The sequence below is a fragment of the Epinephelus lanceolatus genome, chromosome 20 (genome assembly GCF_041903045.1).
Source record: "Epinephelus lanceolatus isolate andai-2023 chromosome 20, ASM4190304v1, whole genome shotgun sequence".
Lineage (NCBI taxonomy): Eukaryota > Metazoa > Chordata > Actinopteri > Perciformes > Serranidae > Epinephelus > Epinephelus lanceolatus.
Genome location: NC_135753.1, coordinates 22,210,629 through 22,230,953, shown reverse-complemented (window position 1 = coordinate 22,230,953; position 20,325 = coordinate 22,210,629). Strand labels below are relative to the sequence as shown.

At 41.9% G+C, this 20,325-nt stretch overlaps 1 protein-coding gene across 2 annotated transcripts in view; it reads right to left on the bottom strand.

Moving 5' to 3' along the window:
- c20h8orf34 (chromosome 20 C8orf34 homolog) overlaps positions 1–20,325 on the bottom strand; it is an 86,166-nt gene that overhangs the window by 27,045 nt on the left and 38,796 nt on the right. For both annotated transcript variants that reach the window (XM_078162721.1, XM_033638138.2), the window contains exons 8-9: positions 6,089–6,224; positions 110–195 (exon numbers count right to left, since the gene is read on the bottom strand). In XM_078162721.1, the coding sequence (XP_078018847.1) occupies positions 110–195; positions 6,089–6,224 (222 nt within the window). The remainder of the gene's footprint in view (positions 1–109; positions 196–6,088; positions 6,225–20,325) is intronic.

Sequence of the window (20,325 nt, the reverse complement as noted above, 5' to 3'; positions counted from 1 at the left end):
CTCCAGACAACACACACAAACAGGAAAGAAAAGAATAGCGACAGAGCAGAGTGTGAGACCACAGAAAAAAAAAGACAAATTTATATTTGAACTGTGTTGTGTAACTTACAGGAGATGTCAGGTACAGCTTGCTCAGATATGTGAGGCCTGTGCTCCTCTTCAGATCTGCCGTCTGATAGACTGTCCCCCTGCAACCTAGAGACAACACGTAACACATATAACTACCGTACACAGTGGCAGTCAAGTGCGTGTAAATCATCCCTGAAAATCTTCAGTTTTACAGTCACAACACTGCAACGCACGATTGGAAATTGAATCCCAGATCGCAAGAAGACAAGCCCGTCTTTATCAGTCTGAGGTGATGAGACAAAGAGGAAGTGTTTAGTGAGTTTATGATCTGCTCTCCTGCAGAATCTGGGATAGTATCATAAAAAAGACGGAAATGGGGGTCAGTTTGGGGGCACAAATCCTATCTGTTCATCCTGCTGAAAGTAAATCTGAAATAGTCCTTAGCATGTTGACATGAAACCAAAGTAATGCATTCACAGACATGTGGTGCATGGATTAAAGTGTACACAGCTCACTTGTCTCAGAGGCGACTTCACTCTGCTTACTGACGAAGCAAAACTGAAAAACTGGCACATGGATTCTGTTTCCCCCTAAATCATTCAGTTACTGCTCTTTATCAAGATGTGTTCCAAGCCCCTATAGCTTTTTTTTTTTTTAAGATATCTGTTTGTACTGAAATCGAAGCGGGTCTCAGAGATTTGGCCGTCTCCTTGAGGTACTAAAAGATTTAAGTTTCCCTAAGATAGGAAAGTATACTGTGGGTGAAAGACAAACAGTGATTGAAATACCTTTTCAACGGGAACATACACACACTGCCTTTACACTCAAACTAATTCACACACTCCAACATCCGCATGGAATTAAAAAACACTGCATTTATTTTTCTAAAGCATATTTCTGACGACTGTAAATCGCACCATATTAACTGTAATTACACACTACTTAAGCTCCATATGCTTTCGCTGCATGCTATTTCCATGTCATCGGCACAACCATTAGCTGAAGACAAAGGAAAGCAATCCATGCGCTTTTATGGCGTGGCTGCATTCCGTCACAGCCGCAGGGCCTCTTGGTTTCTACCTCTAAGACGAGGGTAAAAGCAGAACGCAGCTTTTTAAAGTGTATTCTGTTTCTTTCCTTCTTTATACATCCTTTGCCTTGTCTCTCCCTCTCTTTAATGGTCTTTATAAGACCATTAAAAAGTACCCGAGATGACTATCACAAGGCCTTCCCATTCTCTGAACAAAAGCTGCTCGTAGCCGCAAGTCTTGACTACCATTCCCTCAGTGCATTCCTGATATGAAAGCAATTAATTTAATGAGAACTACAAGCCCAGAAGAGGTTTGTGGAGATCTATCCATTTCCATGGACTGCACCGCCAACTCCTCCGGACTGTGCCCAAGATCTGGGATGCGTTTGCACACAGGAGGTTTTGTGGCAGGAGCACATAACCATTAAAAGAACTGATCGGGTGCATGAAGGAGGTGGATGAAATGCTGGTGTGACCACAGCTATAGCCCGAGAGACAGAGACATGCCCACAACACACAGGCCACACGGCACTTTACACTTCAACCGACCAGTGGAGAGGCCAGAGGAAGCGGCGTGTTTCCTGACCTGCCACTGCTTGTTAGGAGCCACACAGGCTGACTGGACTGTTTGGTGGCGCGGACAGTGGCTGGACAGAAGCAAAGGAAAAAGAGAATGATGGAGGACGGTGTCTAAAGGCAGTTATTATGTCATCATGCAATAAAGATAATATACACATATTACTGTTTACATTATACATAATATCTAAACACTATCAGTCTTTTTAAAACAATCATTCTAAAGATTTTGCACATGTTGAAGTGTATGTCCTTGGCCTGTAACATTGCAGGTGGATTGCGAACACAGTAACATACAGGAGTGCTGCTGGAAATTAATAAATGCTCGCTGGGGAGGAACCGAGTTGTCACCTTCACGCTGTGGGTGTGAAAGTACGCGCCACCTCTCCTTGGCGTTGGGTGGCGTGTGGTAAAGCCAAGTGGCTCGGGCTCATATGACCACTTAGACAACTACAGGGAGCATATACAGTGGGAATGCTTTTAAACAAAAGTTTAATGTGCTGAAAGCTGGACCTCACTGACCCAGAAGAGCTCACATGTGGAAAAAAGGAGCTGCATTCTAATGTGTTTGCCGGAGGGGTGATGGGTATGTGAGGAATGCTCGTCCAACTCCGGCCTGTGTTCATAGATCCATACAGGGCCTGGCAACCCTCTAATGTCTTTGTCATATAGTTATAGTTATATGCTATCAGAAAAGATCCACCTGCCTCAATTTCATGTTAAACTAAAATAATTAACCTTACGTTAAAAACTTGAGCGAGGCCACATCTGTACAGTAGTATTGTCTTCAGGTGTGAAACACACTGTGCCACATGTGTTAGTGTTCTCAGGTCAGTCAGTTTAAAGGTTGGCCTCATATTGAGCCATGTTTGAAAGGTGTTTCTGGTAATCTCATCAAGACTGAGTGCTAATGCACACAGTATAAAGTCTCCTTCCCTTACTGCTCCCTGACCTCTGCCTCCACTATCTGCTCACAGAAGCATGCAGTGCATGCAAGGACATGCATGCACGTGTTTCATGAATATGTGTGATCCTCCTGATTTCAGAATTACGCGTCACCAGAATAGCACAAAAGGCATACCGTGCGTGCAACACTTTTCCAGCTTAGTGATCTGTTTATGGCCCTTGCACTTACCAAAAATGACTACGAAAGACCACGACTCCTTCGCCAACAAAACTTGGGGAGGATTTTGTGGTCAGGTTATAGGGGACAAGGCAGGAATTTGGACTGAGCGAGAAGGAGAGACGAAGACAGAGAGGGAGAACAGATGTCTGACATTTCAGTCACGAAAAAAGTGAGCGCGACAGCCAAGAACGGCTCCAGATACAGATGCTGCTTTGCTCCGTTGCTGATCCGACCCGGGGACTCGGTGATAAGCTGAAGGTATAAACTATTTGCTTAAAAACATCCAGTCAATAAACTAGCAGCAAAAAAATTCACTGATACCATTCGTCCTCTGACAACATCCTGCAGCCTGTGCGTGGAGTGAAACTGATAAGCAGCATGAATGAAAGAAGAGTAGGAAACAAACAAATTCCAAACCCCAAACAGAGGAGGCCGTGCAGGCAGATGTGTGCATGGCGTCTCATCGAAGAGATACCAGTTTATCTCTGACTGGCATCAAGAAAGAGTCCTGCCCACACCTGTCTGTGGTATCACACCCAACACTCAGAAATCTGAGCGCTACACTGATGCTGGGGATCAGAGGGAACAGGAAATGTGTCAGCAGAGAAAAACTGTGATAAAGAAAGAAAGGGTGATAATGGAGACGATTATCAGTGCTCAGGCCGATTTGTAAAAACAAGCAACACCGGAATGCACTTCAGATATGATATTATTCCCCATTCTGAATGTTGAGGTATGCCACCTCTGATACAGCTGCAGAGAGTGGGTGGCGGAATGGATAGGGCACAAGGGGGAGTCATGACCTGGGATAAGAACAGGTTTGGATGATGAAAGGAAATAACTGATTACAGTAATAACCACAACCTTACTGTGGCTAAAATGTATTTGAATTCATATCATTTAAAGCCTTAGAGTGAGCGTTTGACATTTTGCTACATATACATATGTGCTTTCCTGCCGAGAGTGAGATGAGAAGGCTTCTACCGAGGTGTTTGATTTCAGCTTTGAATATTTGTCACCATATTTTATGACATCACCACACAAAAAAAGAAAAAGAAAAACATTTTTTGACTTCATTGAAAATGTTTTTGAAAGCCTAACTGCCAACAAACATGGATTAAGGCATTTTTATTAGAAAGAAAATAATGAGGATGAATTTTGGAAACAATTAGTTCTTCCCATTTTTGTATAAATTTTATTTTTTGGACGTTACAACACTACAAAGTTTTGAAAATGTTTGGAGCACAAAAATCGGAAACAATCCCGCGAAGCCACTAATGAAGCCCTAGCTAAAGTTCAGCATTGTCTGGGTCTGTCAATTGAGTCGTCAGCTGTTTTTCAACTGAGTCACAATCAACCAATAGCACAGCGACACACCTTCTCTTTCAGCCTATCATCTAACTGCTGCTCATTTTAAATATGGTTCTTTCTCTGCCGTAGCTCTTTCTGGCTGCAGTCATGTGTGCCCTCCACCTCCTCATCACCACCTAGTCTTTATGGATTCATCAGCCTCATCCGCCTCAAATCTTCTGTTAAATCTTAATCAGCACAAATCATCTGTTAATCTGCGCACTCATATTCTGTATCAAATATTATCTTTACTTCATTCTTCTGTCTCTCCTGCTTGAACTGAAATCTATGGTTGGACCACTGAACTTACCGAGATCCAAACCTTGGAATCCACCAACTCTTTGGCATCGTGACATGAAACAATGGTTTCTTGGTTAAAATAAAAAACCTTTGACCACCAAATTCCAATCAGTTTATTCTTTAGTCCAAGTGGACATTTGTGCCAAATTTGAAGAAATTCCCTTGTGTTCTTGCGATATCACATTCACAAGAATGTGACCGATTCAAGGTCATGGTGACCTTGGCCTTTGACCACCATAATCTAATCAGTTTGTTGGTGAGTCAAAGAGAATGTTTGTGCCAAATTTGAAGAAATTCCTTGAAGGTGTCTCTTGAGATATTTTGTTGGCAAGAATGAGACAAAGTCACTGTGACCTTGGTCTTTGACCTAAAACTACCAAAATCTAATCAGTTCATTGTTTAGTGCAAGGGTACGTTTGTGCCACATTGGAAGAAATTCCCTTAAGGAGCTCTTGAGATATCGCATTCACACGAATTAGACAGATGCAAGGTTACATTGAGCTTGACGTCTGACCTATGACCAGAAAGATCTAATCAGTCCATTGTTGAGTCCAAGGACATGTTTGTGCCAAATTTGAGAAATATTCTCTCAAGGTGTTCTTGAGGTATCGCATTCATGAGAATGGGACGACAATAGGACGAGAATGGGACAGACAGACAACCCAGAAATATAATGCCTCCGGCTACCGCCATTGCCAGCATGGAAGCATAAAAATGTTCATTTAGAATTCAAATGTCAACATTATGACTGGCACTTTTCTGTATAGAGCTTAGATCGGGCCCATAAAATGGAGCCCGACCCGGCCCGAGCCCGTGCACGTTGTGTCCGGGACCGGCCCGGCCCGCCCAATTAACTGTAATTATGGGCCCAAGCCCGATTTAAACCTGGCATTTTTCAATAAGTTGGCTGTTATAATTAAGAGTGCCTGGGCACACACGGTGAGCGCGTTAGTGCCACGCAAGTCCTGCGAGTGTACTCGCAGGCGCTTGACTGTCCACACAGGCAGCGCATTTCTCCTGCGCTCTCCGCGCCAGTTAAACATTGACTCCACTCTTCTGTTCCTGTCAGTACTCGTTTTTTCACTTCAACAGGTCATTTTAAACAAAAACCACAATTCTTGTCATTTGAATGACAGAAATATAGGATCTTAACTTTATGTGTCATACAAAGTGTGGTTTAATTTTACTTTTTATAATACATAGCCTTAACATTTCATTATCAAATCATAGCTTTAAAAAAAAAACAAACAAAAAAAAAAAACGTCATATCTGACCAGGCCCGGCCTGGGCCCGTCAGAGGGGGGCGAGGATCCCGGCCCGACCCGGCTTGGGCCTGCGGGCCGGCTCGGGCCAGGCTCGGGCTCAGGCAGAGAATCTAAGCTCTAATTCTGTATAGCCCTTTCTGATTCCACTCTCATGTTCGTCTGGCGTGATTTGCTAAACCAACCACCTGCTGGCTGTAGTCCCGTATCTATCCAACAAACACAAAAATGGTAAGCAAATAAGAGAAGTTCTCTGAATGTCAAACTATTCTGTAAAAATCCCTGAAAGAAAATTTTGACTCGACAGAGCTGTGCTGTTTATAAAAACACAATCTCTCTCTAGGGCACCAGATAAGAGAAGGTGGAAACATTTACCTGGCACACCTAGAGCAGATGTTGAGTGTAACTTTGGCCTGCGGTTCAGGCTGATAGGAGCTGCGTCCCTGGCTGAACTTGCTGCCAGATGGAGCCAAGCCCGTCACGCCCTCCATCCGCAGGTCATCCAGGTCCTCTGAGAGGGGAGCCAGCCAAAGAGACACAAAGAGGGACAGAGCAAGGAGATGGACAAGGGAGAAAACAAGGGGGAGAAAGGACAGTCATTAATCATACTTTGGTCTCTCTCTTGTCAATATGATGCCCGGTGATGACAGTGTGCTTAGAGCCAAAGGAGCAAGCAAGCACATCACAGTAAATAAACATTCCCAGCCCAGCCCTGCTGCTGTGCTCGCTCACACACTTTGCACACACATACATCCACAAACAGAAAAAAAGAAGCTTGCATCATCAACACAAAACTCTTTGTTATAAGGAGTGATGCGGAGGAGTCGATGACAGCGCCCTATCACAGCCAAACAGAAACAGGAAGGGTACGTTAACAAGTTGAGGGCAAAAGGGGACAAAGAACAATGAAGACGGCGGGGAAAAATGAGCGGTAAGAGGAAGATGGAGAGCTGGAAAGTTGGGTTTTGTCTGATCTCTCCCTGTGTCCTCCAGAGCAAATATTCTCGGAGCACACACACATAGATCCCTCTGAGTCTCTAAAGAAGTCCATATGCATCAGACACGCCAGTATTCTTCATCCTAACCTCTTAGTCTGTCTCTGCTGTCTGCATAGTCACATGTGACATGTGCTCACATACACACAAACACACAAAAATAACAGGTGCCGAGGGCCTCTTGACTCTTTTTCTCAAGTTCATGTTAAATAAACTTTCTTCTTGTCCTCCTTCCATATCTGCTTTATCTCATAATACAGCTGTTCCCTATGCGATGAAGTGCTCTCCACATCACAAGTTTGAAGTCTGGATGTGATACAAGACTAAACAAGATCGTCAGCCATCATATCTGCGTACGAAATGTTCAGCATCAAGACACAGATCCATGTTTCTTCAATAGACGCTGCACCAGCATGATGGGGAAAGAAGGCATAAATCACGCCAATAACGAGACTTACGAAAAAACAGTGGTGAAGTTGAATAATATGAAGTCAACGGTTCGTTAAGTGTAACCGAGGATCAAAGGGGAGAGTCTAAATCAGCCAGACCATTTTGGTTTTGACTGCATCCTCAAGAGATAAAAACATATTGCAGTACTTTGCGTGTTATGAGAATGAACAGCGAGTGGGTGTCTGGATTCTTACTTGGTTAAGTGTGCTGGTCAAGCTTTTTAAACACGACTTAAATCACGCACAGCACACTGACCGGTCACCATAACAATATCTGTCCCGTTCCTCCCATCAGACCAGAGGAATTTAGGAGGTCTGCCAACGAGGGGGGTCACCTTCAGGACATACAGAACATTCTCACCTCTGGCTGCCATTGTTTCTGCTCGTCTGCATACAGTACGCAGCAGCACAGAACGTGAACGTCTCTTCGTATGTGTGTCTGGTTATATGAAACCAACACTGATACTTTTCCCTGAGAGTTCACGTTACCTGGCCCCTGGTTTGGGGGGAAAAATGGGCCTCACACATTGAAAGAGGAGAATGCATGACTAATCACCTGGATTAGATTGGATGACACTTGCTCATGAGAACTCTCTCCCTCCATCCATCAGCGTGGCACAGAGCCAGAAAATCTCACCTGTCTCCTCCGGGTGTCAGAAAATCATTCTGATGAGACACCTAAACGCAGTGTTTCAATTTAATCCACTCAGTCGTAACTCTACCCTGAGACGAGACACTAAGCTGAGGCTTGTGTTAATTGATTCTTAGTTTAGTTCATTCAATACAGAAGCCCACTTCTGCAAGTGTGATGAAAAAAAGATCCTGAAAGTCATTATAACGAGAAACTTTCTTGAAACAATAACTTGGTGTCTCAAAGTAATGAGTTACTTATCTCAAAGTAATGAGTCAAGAGTCTCAGTCTAATAACAGTGTCATTTCTCATCATTTTAAGAAACTTTCTCGAAAAAAGGAACTCTCGTAAAATAATGACTTTGTATCTCAAAATAATGAAAAAAAAGTGTTTTAAGACTGTGGATCAGAGGTAGGGCGGGTCGTCCACTAATTGGAAGAATGGCGGTTCGATCCCCGACTCCTCCAGTCCACATGTCAAAGTATCCTTGGGCAAGATACTGAACCCCACATTGCTCCTGATGGCTGGTCCAGACATCAGGAAAGACATTAAGTGTCTTTCGGTTTTTGTAATGACAAGCTGACATTGTTTGGCGTTGTCTTGATTATGACAAGTTGACATTAGTCAAAGTAACATTACCAGAAGTTGTCTTTTGACATTAAATTTGTTTGGGATGTCCTTATAATGACAACTTGACATTAACCAGGATGACATTACCAGAGGATGTCATTGTCATGACAACTTGACATTTACAAGAAATGCACCTCTTTTTGTGTTAATGACAAGGCGACATAATGATTGATACAACGACATCTTCTGGTAATGTCATCCTGGTTATGAACTGGGAAAGTCAAGTTGTCATCATAAGGACATCCCAAACAAATTTAATGTCAACTTGTCATGACAAAGACAACTTCTGGTAATGTCACTTTAATTAATGTCAAGTTGTCATAATCAAAACAACCCAAACAATGTCAACTTGTCATTACAAAAACCGAATGACACTTAATGACAGCAGTCATAAACGTTTATGACATGCACATAATGTCTATGACAAGTTCATGACAGTGTCATGTCATAGTTATGACAGTGTCATCATGTCACCCTTATGTAGATACCTTCAAGTAAAGTGTTAGCAACATTTCTCATTATCATGAGATATTAAATTATCTTAAGATACAAAATTATCATATTGAGAGAGTTTCTCAATATTTGAGATATAAACTCATTATTTGAGACATCAAGTTATCATTGTGAGAATGTCATTATTTTGTGATGCTAAGTCATCTTGAGGAACTAACTCGTTATTTAGAGGTTTCTCTCTTTTGTCGGAGATACTAACTGATTATTCAAGAAAGCAAATCATTTTGAGAAGGTTTCTCTTTATTTTGAAAAAGTTTCTCATTATTATGAAACACAAAGTCATTGTTTTAAGTTACTAACTCAATATTTTAACAAAGTTTCTCAATACTCGAGATATGAACTCATTATTTTGAGACACCACATCATTATTTTGAGAACGTTTGTAATTATTTTGAGGTACTAACTTGTTTTCTTGAGAAGGATCTTCTCTTTTTTGGAGATGCTAAGTGATTATTTAAAAAGCAAGTCATTTTTCTTCAATGTTAAGTCATTATTTTGAGACAGTTTGTCATTAATGTGAGATGCTAAGTTATTATTTCGAGGCACTAACTTGTTTTTGAGGTTTCTCTCATTATTTTGAGATACTAACTGATTATTCAAGAAAGCAAGTAATTGTTTTGAGATGCTAACTCATTATTTTGAGAACACTTCTTATTGTATGACGTTACAGAAATAGGCTTCTTTAATTCATAAACCACAATGCATAAGTAAAAATAATAGGAATAGATGAATGTGCATTTTCTTGCATGTTTAAAAAATATCTTAGTGTGTTTTTAGCCACAATCATGGTGTGGCTCTCTGGACGATTTTACCACTTTGGTCCATATATAAATATCTCAACAGCTATTAGAGAGAATTACTATGAGTTTCATGGTCCATTCATGGTCCCCTGAGGGACTGACTTTACTGACTTTGGTGATCCTCTGTCTTTTCCTCTAACTCCACATACAGGTTGTATCTTTGAGTCAAATCTGAATGTCAAAACACCCTGTTGATACAGATACAGTACATTTACATGTAGAGAGTTAACAAAACTTCTACCAATAATGAACTTTTATTGTAGTTAAGTTTTTATTAAAAAAAAACATTGATTTTTTTTTTTATTTGAAAATGTTGTTATTATCACAAGTGTCTCAAAATTATATGAGAACAGGCCTTTGACCACTTTCAATTGAGTTTAATCAGCCTTAATGCTGTCAGACTGACAATTGTTATCATAATGTACTCTTACTACAGTTGTTCTGACAGTATCGAACACCAAAAACTGCATCAAGACATTTAATGAAGTCTGGAAGGTTCCTGCTTTTCTTACATTTTCAGCTGAGGCCATTTAAGTGTTGTTTAAATGTTTTGAGGAGGACAGATACATTCCAGTAATACCCTTAAGCAAGGTGATATTAAATGTCCCATTCATCACGGTATGTATTGGAGGGGGTGGGGACAGAGAGAGCCACCAGCGATTTGGGCAATTTGCTGGTCGTGGGAACTGCTCGAGTCTGGGCCTTCACCTTTTCCTCTTTTCTCTTCATCCAATCCCACTTCTAACCATTTCCCTTCTTTTGGCGACTGACTGATGTGGCATGCCAGATTTTCTCTGGGTCAAAGCCTGTGATACAAATCATTACTTGACACTTGGAAACATTCACTTGCGAGGCTGCAGCTCGCATTGGAATAGCAAAAGAATAACAGCGAGCGGCTCTGACCCTGAAAGAGAACATGACCCCAGTGTACACAGCTGCTTGTCACCTCAACTCCCGCTTTGTCTTTTGGACGTGTTGCCTTCTGGTCAATATAAAGTGAAAATAATGGAGAGAAAGACCTCAGTGTCTGAGGGGAAGTGAAAGCTAATCTCAGACACTCAAAGGTCACTGAGGTAAACAAAGGCTTTTGTCTGGAGTGCGTCCTGTACAGAAAACAGATGAGACTGCGTCTGAATGTAGCAGAAGTTGAAAAGCGTAACAGAGCATTTTAACATTTCGTTCTGAAGCAATTTGTTTCATACTTGAGAGAGGAGAGAAGAGCATGTCCCTGTAATATCAACAGTCTCAGATGCAGAGAGAGAGAAAAGAGTAACTCCTAGTCAGCCTAACTGGTTTTTGCATGCATATGCTTGTTTGTGGAAACAGATGAGTTAATAGAAAATGTCTGCATCTACTGTATGGTGCACTGCTCACTACCCATACGTTAAATCTGCTTGTCTTTCCGAGTGTAGGCTTCGGGAGTAAGCGCAGCGATTCATTTGCACTACAGCAGTCTGTCAGCCCTCCATGAGGCAGAATCCAGCTCCGAACTTTCTGCTGGGCAGGCAGAGGTGACAGATTTCTGTGTTGACACCACTCTCTGAGGAGGGCCTGAGTGTGGAGTGTTAAAGTGATAAATGTGTATCAGACGGGTTGGGGTTTGGGTGTTAGCGTTGTAAATGACTGCTTTTACATGCACAGAACTATTCTGACGCAAATGCTCCCACTACATCATCCTGATGACTAGAAACCCGAATATGACCGCAGAAATAGTTTCTTACTGGTGGGGAAAATTGATTTTTTGTGGTCTCAAGCAAACAGGAAAAATATTTCCTAACAGAGTACACCATTAACAGGATATTTTGCTAATTTTCAGCCATCTTTGTATCATCACAATGTGGGCAGCGTGTGTAAATTAACTGTGGTGAACTTTCTTTCATCTCACCAGCGCTCAGATCTCCCTGGCAATGCTGGCTCCAGGGCTGTTGTGTGCATTTTTGTATGCTCGCAACCGCAGGCACAAAGAGTATAGAGGTGGATCAAGAGAGACCCGCCACTCTCTCTTTCTCAAACTCAGACCAAGGTAAGATTAAATTAGAAAACTAGGCAGTGCTGATCAAATATGAACCAAGATTGTGTTACTGTGTTGCCTATGTCTCACCTTCAGAAACAGTTCAGCTCAATGTTCAACTGTATTTTGAGATTGTTTGTTACCGCAATGCCGCGATGTCTGCAATATTGCTCCCTGTGTCAAATCAGCCAAGCTCGCACTACATCACTCACCAGTTGGAATGTCTATTGGTCCAGTGCAGTACAGTGTGTTCTGATAGATGTAGGTTTTGTACCTCTTGAGCAAAAGTGAATGCCACAGACCTTTTCGTGTTTTCTCACATAGCACGTACTTCATAAGTGTTTGTGTCTTCCTACTGCACAGACATCCCAGTTTTATGAAAAGACCATCTTTCCAGTAGTGAAATACTTTCAAATGATCCTGAATCAACTGTATAAACTAGACTTCTAACAAACTAACTTTTAACCTCGACACCTAACTGTCTTTTCACGTGTGAGTGTGTCTAAGTATTATTTTCTCTTTCGTGTCTGCTTAGTCAAACACATATGACTGAGTGCATACTCTCCAGGTTCACAATAGAACCCGGCGTGCCTCCCACACAATACCACCATGATAAGTTTACAGTGCGTCTCCCATGAGACCAGCTTACCCTGAGACCATGACAGCCTCACAGGCCTCTGTCTAGACACAACAAACGTCTGTCCACACTCGCCCGTTTGTCAGCCCGTCACATTTCCATTCCCTGGGCACCGGGGCAGCCATGCGTGCTCCCCCTGTCTAACGATGAGACATGGCAGATAAATAAAATGGCTCTGCACTGGGGGGTAGGTGCGGGGAAGGGGGGGGGGGGGGGGGGGAAATGGAAACTATTCAAGCGATGCAATCCCAACAAAAGGCCTGAGCAATGAGGAATTCCGTGCCGCAATCACTCACTCACAGTAAAGCCAGAAAGGAGCGGAGCCGGGCGAGCAGATAAAGTGTTTGTGTTCGCCTCGCTCCAAGTTTCCATGTAATTTAATGTTGTTTAGACAGCGACGGACTGACTGGCTCTTTGCTGCTCTTCATAGGGCTGAGAACAGAGCTGAAGTCGTAATTAGCGCATTGGCTTCACAAATAACTTAATATACACCTTCATGAATGAGTCGTTGACAGACGCATGGGGGGAATCATCTAACGCACTACCCCACACGTGGAGCAAGGAGACACGCACACACTTCATCATCCTCCACATCGGATCCATGGCATTTCATCAAGTGCTGTGAGTTACGGTGTCTCAGCTCAAGTGAAATAATTGAATTTTCCATTCTTTCATGAGCAGTGACAGAGTCCCACCACATTACACTGAGCCGTAATTAATAGTCTTTAAGTGATAGACGCCTTGTACAGTCAAAAGCTCCACTCACACACACACACACACACACACAGACCCACATGTGTGAGCAACGTACTTGATATAGATAAAAAGGCACACAGCACATACTCAACCCCGACGCATACAGTGACACTTGCAGACCTCACACTTGCGTTGCCCTCACACATACAACCAGCATTTGCTTTTCATTAAGCCTCGAGCACCAAAGCCTCCACTCGGCGGTTAGTCGTCACACAGACATCTTTTGATGTGAGTCGCGGCAGAGACGCATTTGTTTGGCTTTGTAATAAAAACAATATTCCAACTTACATTTCATAATTATGTCTCGGCTTTCAATAGCACCCTCCTCCCCTCCTGGCCTAAAAATATGCCTGTTAGGCTCCACGGCTCCGAGTGCGGCAGTAAAAACCCTGATCAGAATCAGATGGGGACACACATGAGCAGGGGAACATCACAGGTCTGAGGTCTGTGGAAAGTCTTATCGCAGACCTCGGTGCAAACCTCCTTTTAACTCGCTTTCTAACCGCAAATATTACAGACATCAGGACGTATGATGAATTGATGCATTACGCTGCCAGGCATTGTAGTTGGAAAAGCGACATGAGCTGTCCTGTGTGTTGGAAATCTCAAAATGAATCTCAGTTTGTTGCTAAATATGTGGTTTTAAGAAGATATTTATTTAAATGTATTATGCAAAAATACATCAAGACTGCCAGGATCAAGGCTGCCACCTGCAGTTCAAAATGATGACTTTAATCACTTCTAAAATAATTAAATGATTCATCAAACTGGAATGTGCCTGTGCAAAAAGGGTGCAGAGAAATCTTGATGATAGAAGAGCCATTTAATTTTCATAACACAAACAAGTCTGACGTGAGTTATGGGACGATATTTTACGAGCAATTCTCCTCTTTGAGTTTAGATGTCTATATTTCTCTTGGAGATCACCCTCTCCCTGCTTGTTTGTGATAAACACATAGATACAGCAGCACACACAAGGCGTACAGCTCCACAAACACACACCAACTACTGATTACACACCAATTACTGCATAATGACACAAGTCTATAACTCACTTGTCTATTTGTGTCTTAAATCTTAATCTTGCAGCGGAGAGGAGCCACAGAGCGATGATGTAACTTCATTTATTTTTCACTTCTACTCTTGAAAGCTGCACACAGCACTGCTGGGGGAGCCTTTGCCAATTAACCTATGATAACACGATGCTTCCATACACACAAGTCCTTTATCTGTCATTCTAGATAACAATGCTAAACACAGATATCATCCTTGTGTGTCTATCTATCATCTCTTGCTTCTGTCTGGTTACAGTAGCCACAATACAGCATCATTGTGTCCATTTAGCTCCCTTCCATTCAGATAATCTGCTCAGTTCATCTACAGCAGAGATACGTACACCGGCTGGTATTAGGCCACGCTCTGCATAATGACTACTGCTAGATTTATGGTATGATCACAGCAGTCTACTTGCCTATTGGTAATTGCTTCCAGTAATACCACCATAATACCGCAGCAATTTGCCTCTCGATTAGCGTATCCATCAGCACCATGGAGACTTTTACAGGCGTCAAATTGGGCGCAGTTAAGACTTTTACTGGCAACTTTTTTTTCACCGTCAGGCCGGCGAAACCTTCAGAGGTGAGCCCGGCCCTTTCAAGCTTCCACTTCAAGTGAAAGATTTAGTGCTGAAGCAGCTCACACCACTGACATGTATGTTCTCATCCACCTCCTCCTCCTGATTCTCTCCATGAACCATAATGATACTCAGCTGTATCTGGCAGAGAGGGAGCTAATTTTACAGTTTTACAGTATATTAGGTATTTCCAACAACGCATACTATTTTATGAGCTCATTATATGTTTAATATATACGATTTTAATCTGTTGATCAGCACGGTAACTTGTAAAGCTGTCAAACAGTGCAGCAAAAAACAGTAAGCAAAATGGTTTTATTATTCAACTTGCAATGTAACTTGTAGAAAGTGTGCATCATCCTGCGTGTGTCTGAGTGGACTGCCGTGTTAACATGGCTAAGAGCTGTCTCTTTGTCCTCTGCCTTAGGCCAACATTCAGACTGCCAGAGTTAGCAGACGAGGCACGCACTTCCTGACGCCAGCACCAGCACCAGCAACACACACACACACACACACACACACATGCACCCATCGCCCCCATTGCCCCCTTCATCCTCGCCCAAACACCCAAAGACACAACAGTTGCCCTAGAAACAATGTAAACCAACAACAACAGTCTACAGCCATGCTAGCAGCTCTGGGAGGCTGCATTTGGCAGTGGTGGGCAGCAACATTACATGTACTTGAGTAGTTTTTAAATGTACTTTTAAGAGTAGCTGATTTGCAGAGTGTTTTTCCTCTTGCTAAAGTACATTTGAAATAAAATATATGTACATCTACTCCACTACACTGGACTACACACTTGTCACACACATGACAGCAATTGTCAGACAGCAAGAGATAAGATAGCCGACTAGCAAATCATAGCAATGGTTGTTTTAGACACTGAAGGCATGTACACACACATATTATTATAAAAACAACTAAGCTGACCAAAGTGCTGTACAGACTGGAGCAGGTAGAATTATAACAGTCAGTGAAGGAAACAGATCTAACAGGGAGGGGGGATGCTGTTTCACAATGTAGGAGCTGCAACAGCAAAGGCGCAGTCACCCCTGAGCTTAGGTTTAGAGCCCAGGAAAGCCAGGAGCCCCACGTCAGTCGACCTGAGGGACCTTGAGATTGAAAGATTATAACTGTGATGAGTTGATGAGTTGATGTGAATGTCATTAGTTTTGCAGGTATTTGGTCATAAAGCAAAATACTGATACTGAGGTAGTAGATATTGAGATGTTTCACAAGACTGGTGGCGCTAGATTAAAAGTTAAGGGTACACTGCCTTTTTTTCCCAAGAGTGTTCTGCCTCAGCCCAAGGATTTTGAGGGGGCTATTCGTAATAATCGTCACAACAAATATTTGTCATTCCTATCTGCCATGAAGCTAATAATAACAGCGTTGCTCTTTGACCACAGAAAGTCATTTAGTAGGACTAAGTAAATGTTCAGGCCTCTATGAGTTGAAAGGCTAAGACTTTAATCACCCTCTGAGGCACGGGGGTCTACATGCGGTAGATGACCTCTTAACATGGAACATTTTTTTTACTTAAGTTTCAGGGTGGTAAAGATTGGCTCACTTCCCCTCACCTACTCAACTTTGTGTTGAAAACGGAGCTCTTGTATCGCTCTGCATACTCTGCTTGATCAAGGAAGATATAACATCCTCGAACAAAAGAGCCACACACAGGCATTGTAACCCATCCAGCAGACACTGCTTTATTCTGCGTGTATCAAAGATCAAACATAGCTTCATCATGCCCTCATCCTGTCCCCATCAAATCCTCGCTGTCACTGTGAATCAGTGAGAGTGGGTAACGCTACTCTCACGTCCTCCTCTCCTGTTTCAGGAATCATGCCAAAGTGGGTCGACATACTAAAAATGTCTGTCTGATTGCTGCAGTGTGAATGTTGCTCACAGAGAATCTTTGTTACTTTCTGCAATATAGGGGTGTGTGCATGTGAAATGAAAGTTTACAACCCTCCAACAAGATCTCTAGTTTGAAAGTAATGTCTGACAGTGTCTACCAAACAAAACTACTTGACTTAGCAACACATCTGTGAGTGATACAATCGCTAGAATAAATGTTAGCAGTCCATGTTTCTGCAAACCACAGATACACTGCATTTTACACCATAAAAACACCTGGGTTTGGTGGCTCAAATGCTGCTGGAAACGCTGCTGGAAACGCTGCTGGAAACGCTGTGTTGTGTCAGTGCTGAGCAGCTTGGCAGCCGTCTTGTGTCACTTAAAAACACCTGGGTTCGGTGGCTCAAACGCCACTGGAAACACAGCTGGAAACACCAGTGAAAAGGTTGCAATGTGTCGCTAAAAAACACCCGAAATCTGTGGCACAAATGATGCTGGAAACACAGCTGGAAATGCTGTGATGTGTCAGTGCTGAACAGCTTGGCAGCCATCTTGTGTCACTAAAAAACACCAGGGTTGGAAACACCAGTGAAGAGATTGCAATGTGTTGCTCAAAAACACCTGCAAAAACTGTGGTTTAAATGATGCTGGAAACGCAGCTGGAAACACAGCTGGAAATGCCGCAGTGTGTCAGTGGTGAGCAGCTTGGCAGCCATTTCGTGTCACTAAAAAAACACCTGGGTTCAATGGCTCAAACACCACTGGAAGCGCAACTGGAAGCATCGGTGGAAAGGTTGCAATGTGACACTAAAAACACCCAAATTCAGTGGCTCAAATGCCGCTGGAAACACAGCTGGAAATGCCATAATGTGTCAGTGGTGAGCAGCTTGGCAGCCGTCTTGTGCCACTAAAAAACACCTCGGTTCGGTGGCTCAAACGCCACTGGAAATAACGCTGGAAACACTGCAATGTGTCACTAAAAACACCCAAATTCAGTGGCTCAAATGACACTGGAAAAGCTGCTAGAAATGGCATTATGTCTCGCCAAAAAACCTGTCTTTCATGGCCCTAACGCTTCTGGATATGCTAATGAACATCAGGTTATGTTGTGTGTTGGTCTCAATCTGCAACTTGGCAGCATTCTGGCCTAGTTGTCACTCCACCCACCATCCCCTCCACCTCCTGATGACAGAATCAGCTCATATACTAGTAATCAGAACTACATCACTTTAGAAATGTTGATATGTATGAAACAGCAGGAATGTACAATGCCAACATTTTATTCTGCTGACTGGGCTGTTAAGGAACCTCAAATAGGTTAAATGGAGTACAAATAGAGAAAAATTAAAGCTATGTTATAATTTGACTCTATCACACCTTGAGAGAGTCTGAGTTTATGATGCTAAAGAGGACAATATACAACGATTACTGTGAAAAAAGATGATAAGTGCCCACAGCAAGTAAATAACACTTACTTTATACACGTATTCACAAAAGCAGGTTTTGAGAATTCACAGGGTATGTCTCTGAAATGGAATACTTCCACCAAGGATGACGAGACCAGTAACTTTACAGCAGGGAACTGGCTAACTTGTCTCATTAACTCACCATAAAATAACACTGCAAGGCCAAAAACAGGGTGTTTCTCCCCACACACTGAACTCAGCTTGTTTCTTATTTCAGATCAGTATAAAACTGTGGTCTCACCGCCCAGCGAAAGCTCAAATCTTGACATTTTCCATGGCTTTGCAAGAACATGTGAGTCATGATCCTTTTCAGTATGGTTTTGACTGTGGCAAATATTAAGCACACAACTAATGAAAACAACAGAGAAAACACAGTGCCATCCCCGAGAGCAGCTACAGAATCAATAAGACTTAGCCCATAAGCTGATTTTATTTTCTCTTTTTGGAACAATCCGAACAAAACAAATCAACCTTAAGCCATGTCTTTGGTTTTTATAATTGCATTCAATCTGTACAACCTTGGCTAGCAGCACTGTAAACCATTCCAAGAGGATTTTATTATTCTATAAGCTCCTTATCCAGGTGCTGGCAAAAAGACACCCAGTCTGGAAAACCCTTCTGCTCAGTATGGAAATGGAGATTAGCTGCTAACTTTCTTTGTATCTTCTAAGCCTGCTTTTATTACGCATCTTACTCTCTAGTAGATGCTGTAGTTGTTAGACAGAAACCAGTGCTCCTTTCCTGCCTCCCAGTGGATATTATGTAATATGTTTAGAGCTCACCGTGGCTCTGAACTCTCCTCACCTCGTCCTCCAGAGGTTTGGACACGTGAATACGACATCCACTATGGCAAGCCGTTTTAACATTTAATCGCTAGACTGGATATTCATTACTGATATCTGCAACATAATTTTGCCTAGTCAAAACTCTTATTCAAGATATCTGTAATTACATTTTGACTAGTCAAAACTCTAATTACAGATATCTGTAACTCAGTTTTGACTAGTAAGATTCAAACTATTTTTGCCATTCATGTGTATGGGGTTTGTCATTATAGGTATCTCCAATGTAGTTGCAGATATCTGTAACTGAACTGTGGATATCTGTAATTCCAGTTTGAGATATCTACAATTTAATTTTGACTAGTCATAATTCAAGTTCAAGATATCTTTAATTATCATCAATTGAAGATATCTACATGGTCCTTTCTAGATATCTTGAATTGAGTTTCAGATAGTCAGAATGACGTTGTAGATATCCTGAATTCGAATTATGACTAGTCAAAATGATGTTGTAGATATCTGTAACTGAATTATGACTAGTCAAAATGACGTTGTAGATATCCGCAACTGAATTATGACTAGGCAAAATGACGCTGATATCTCAAACTGGAATTATAGATAGTCATAATGTAATTGGAGATATCTATAATGACAAACCCCATACACATGAATGGCAAAAATAGTTTGAATCTTACTAGTCAAAACTGAATTACAGATATCTGTAACTGTAGTTTTGACTAGTCAGAATGACGTTATACATATCTGTAATTCAGTTTTGACTAGTCAGAATGACGTTATAGATATCTTCAATTAAAATTCATACTAGTCACAATGACATTACTACTAGTCAAAATGACGTTGTTAATATCTCTAATGGTAATTCCGGATAGTCAAACTTAGTGATTAAATGTTTAAACGGCTTGCCATACACCCACACACCATGGGACCTGCTCATTTTGTGCTAATGTAATTGCTCTCATTTGAGTGGTGTGGATTTCTCTGTACACTCGTATTCAGCACAACAAGGATGCCAATTAGCAGGTGTGATGAAGGAAGCTCTGCTTAGCTGATAATACAACAACAACAACTGATGTGCACTGTATGTTTCTTTGAGACGAGTGTCTTTAATCAGAATCTTACAGCACAAGACTGCAGTATACCAAACACTGCATATGTGTGAAGAAAAAGATGTGAAGATATTTGTAGGTATATGAAAGTGAATGAGAGTGCCTTTGGTTTAAAGGGGAAAAGTTTAAATTGTGTTTGATAGTCAACTTTGCTAAATTCTTCACAGCTCTTTAAAATAAAACCTGTGTTAGAAATTCACTGCATTTCAAAATAAAAGCTGTTTTTTAAAAACTTAACACATTCTTGAGTTACTTTTGGACCATGAACCACCAGTTGGTAACCACTGGTGTAAAGTATTAACACCTATGCGTACTTGTC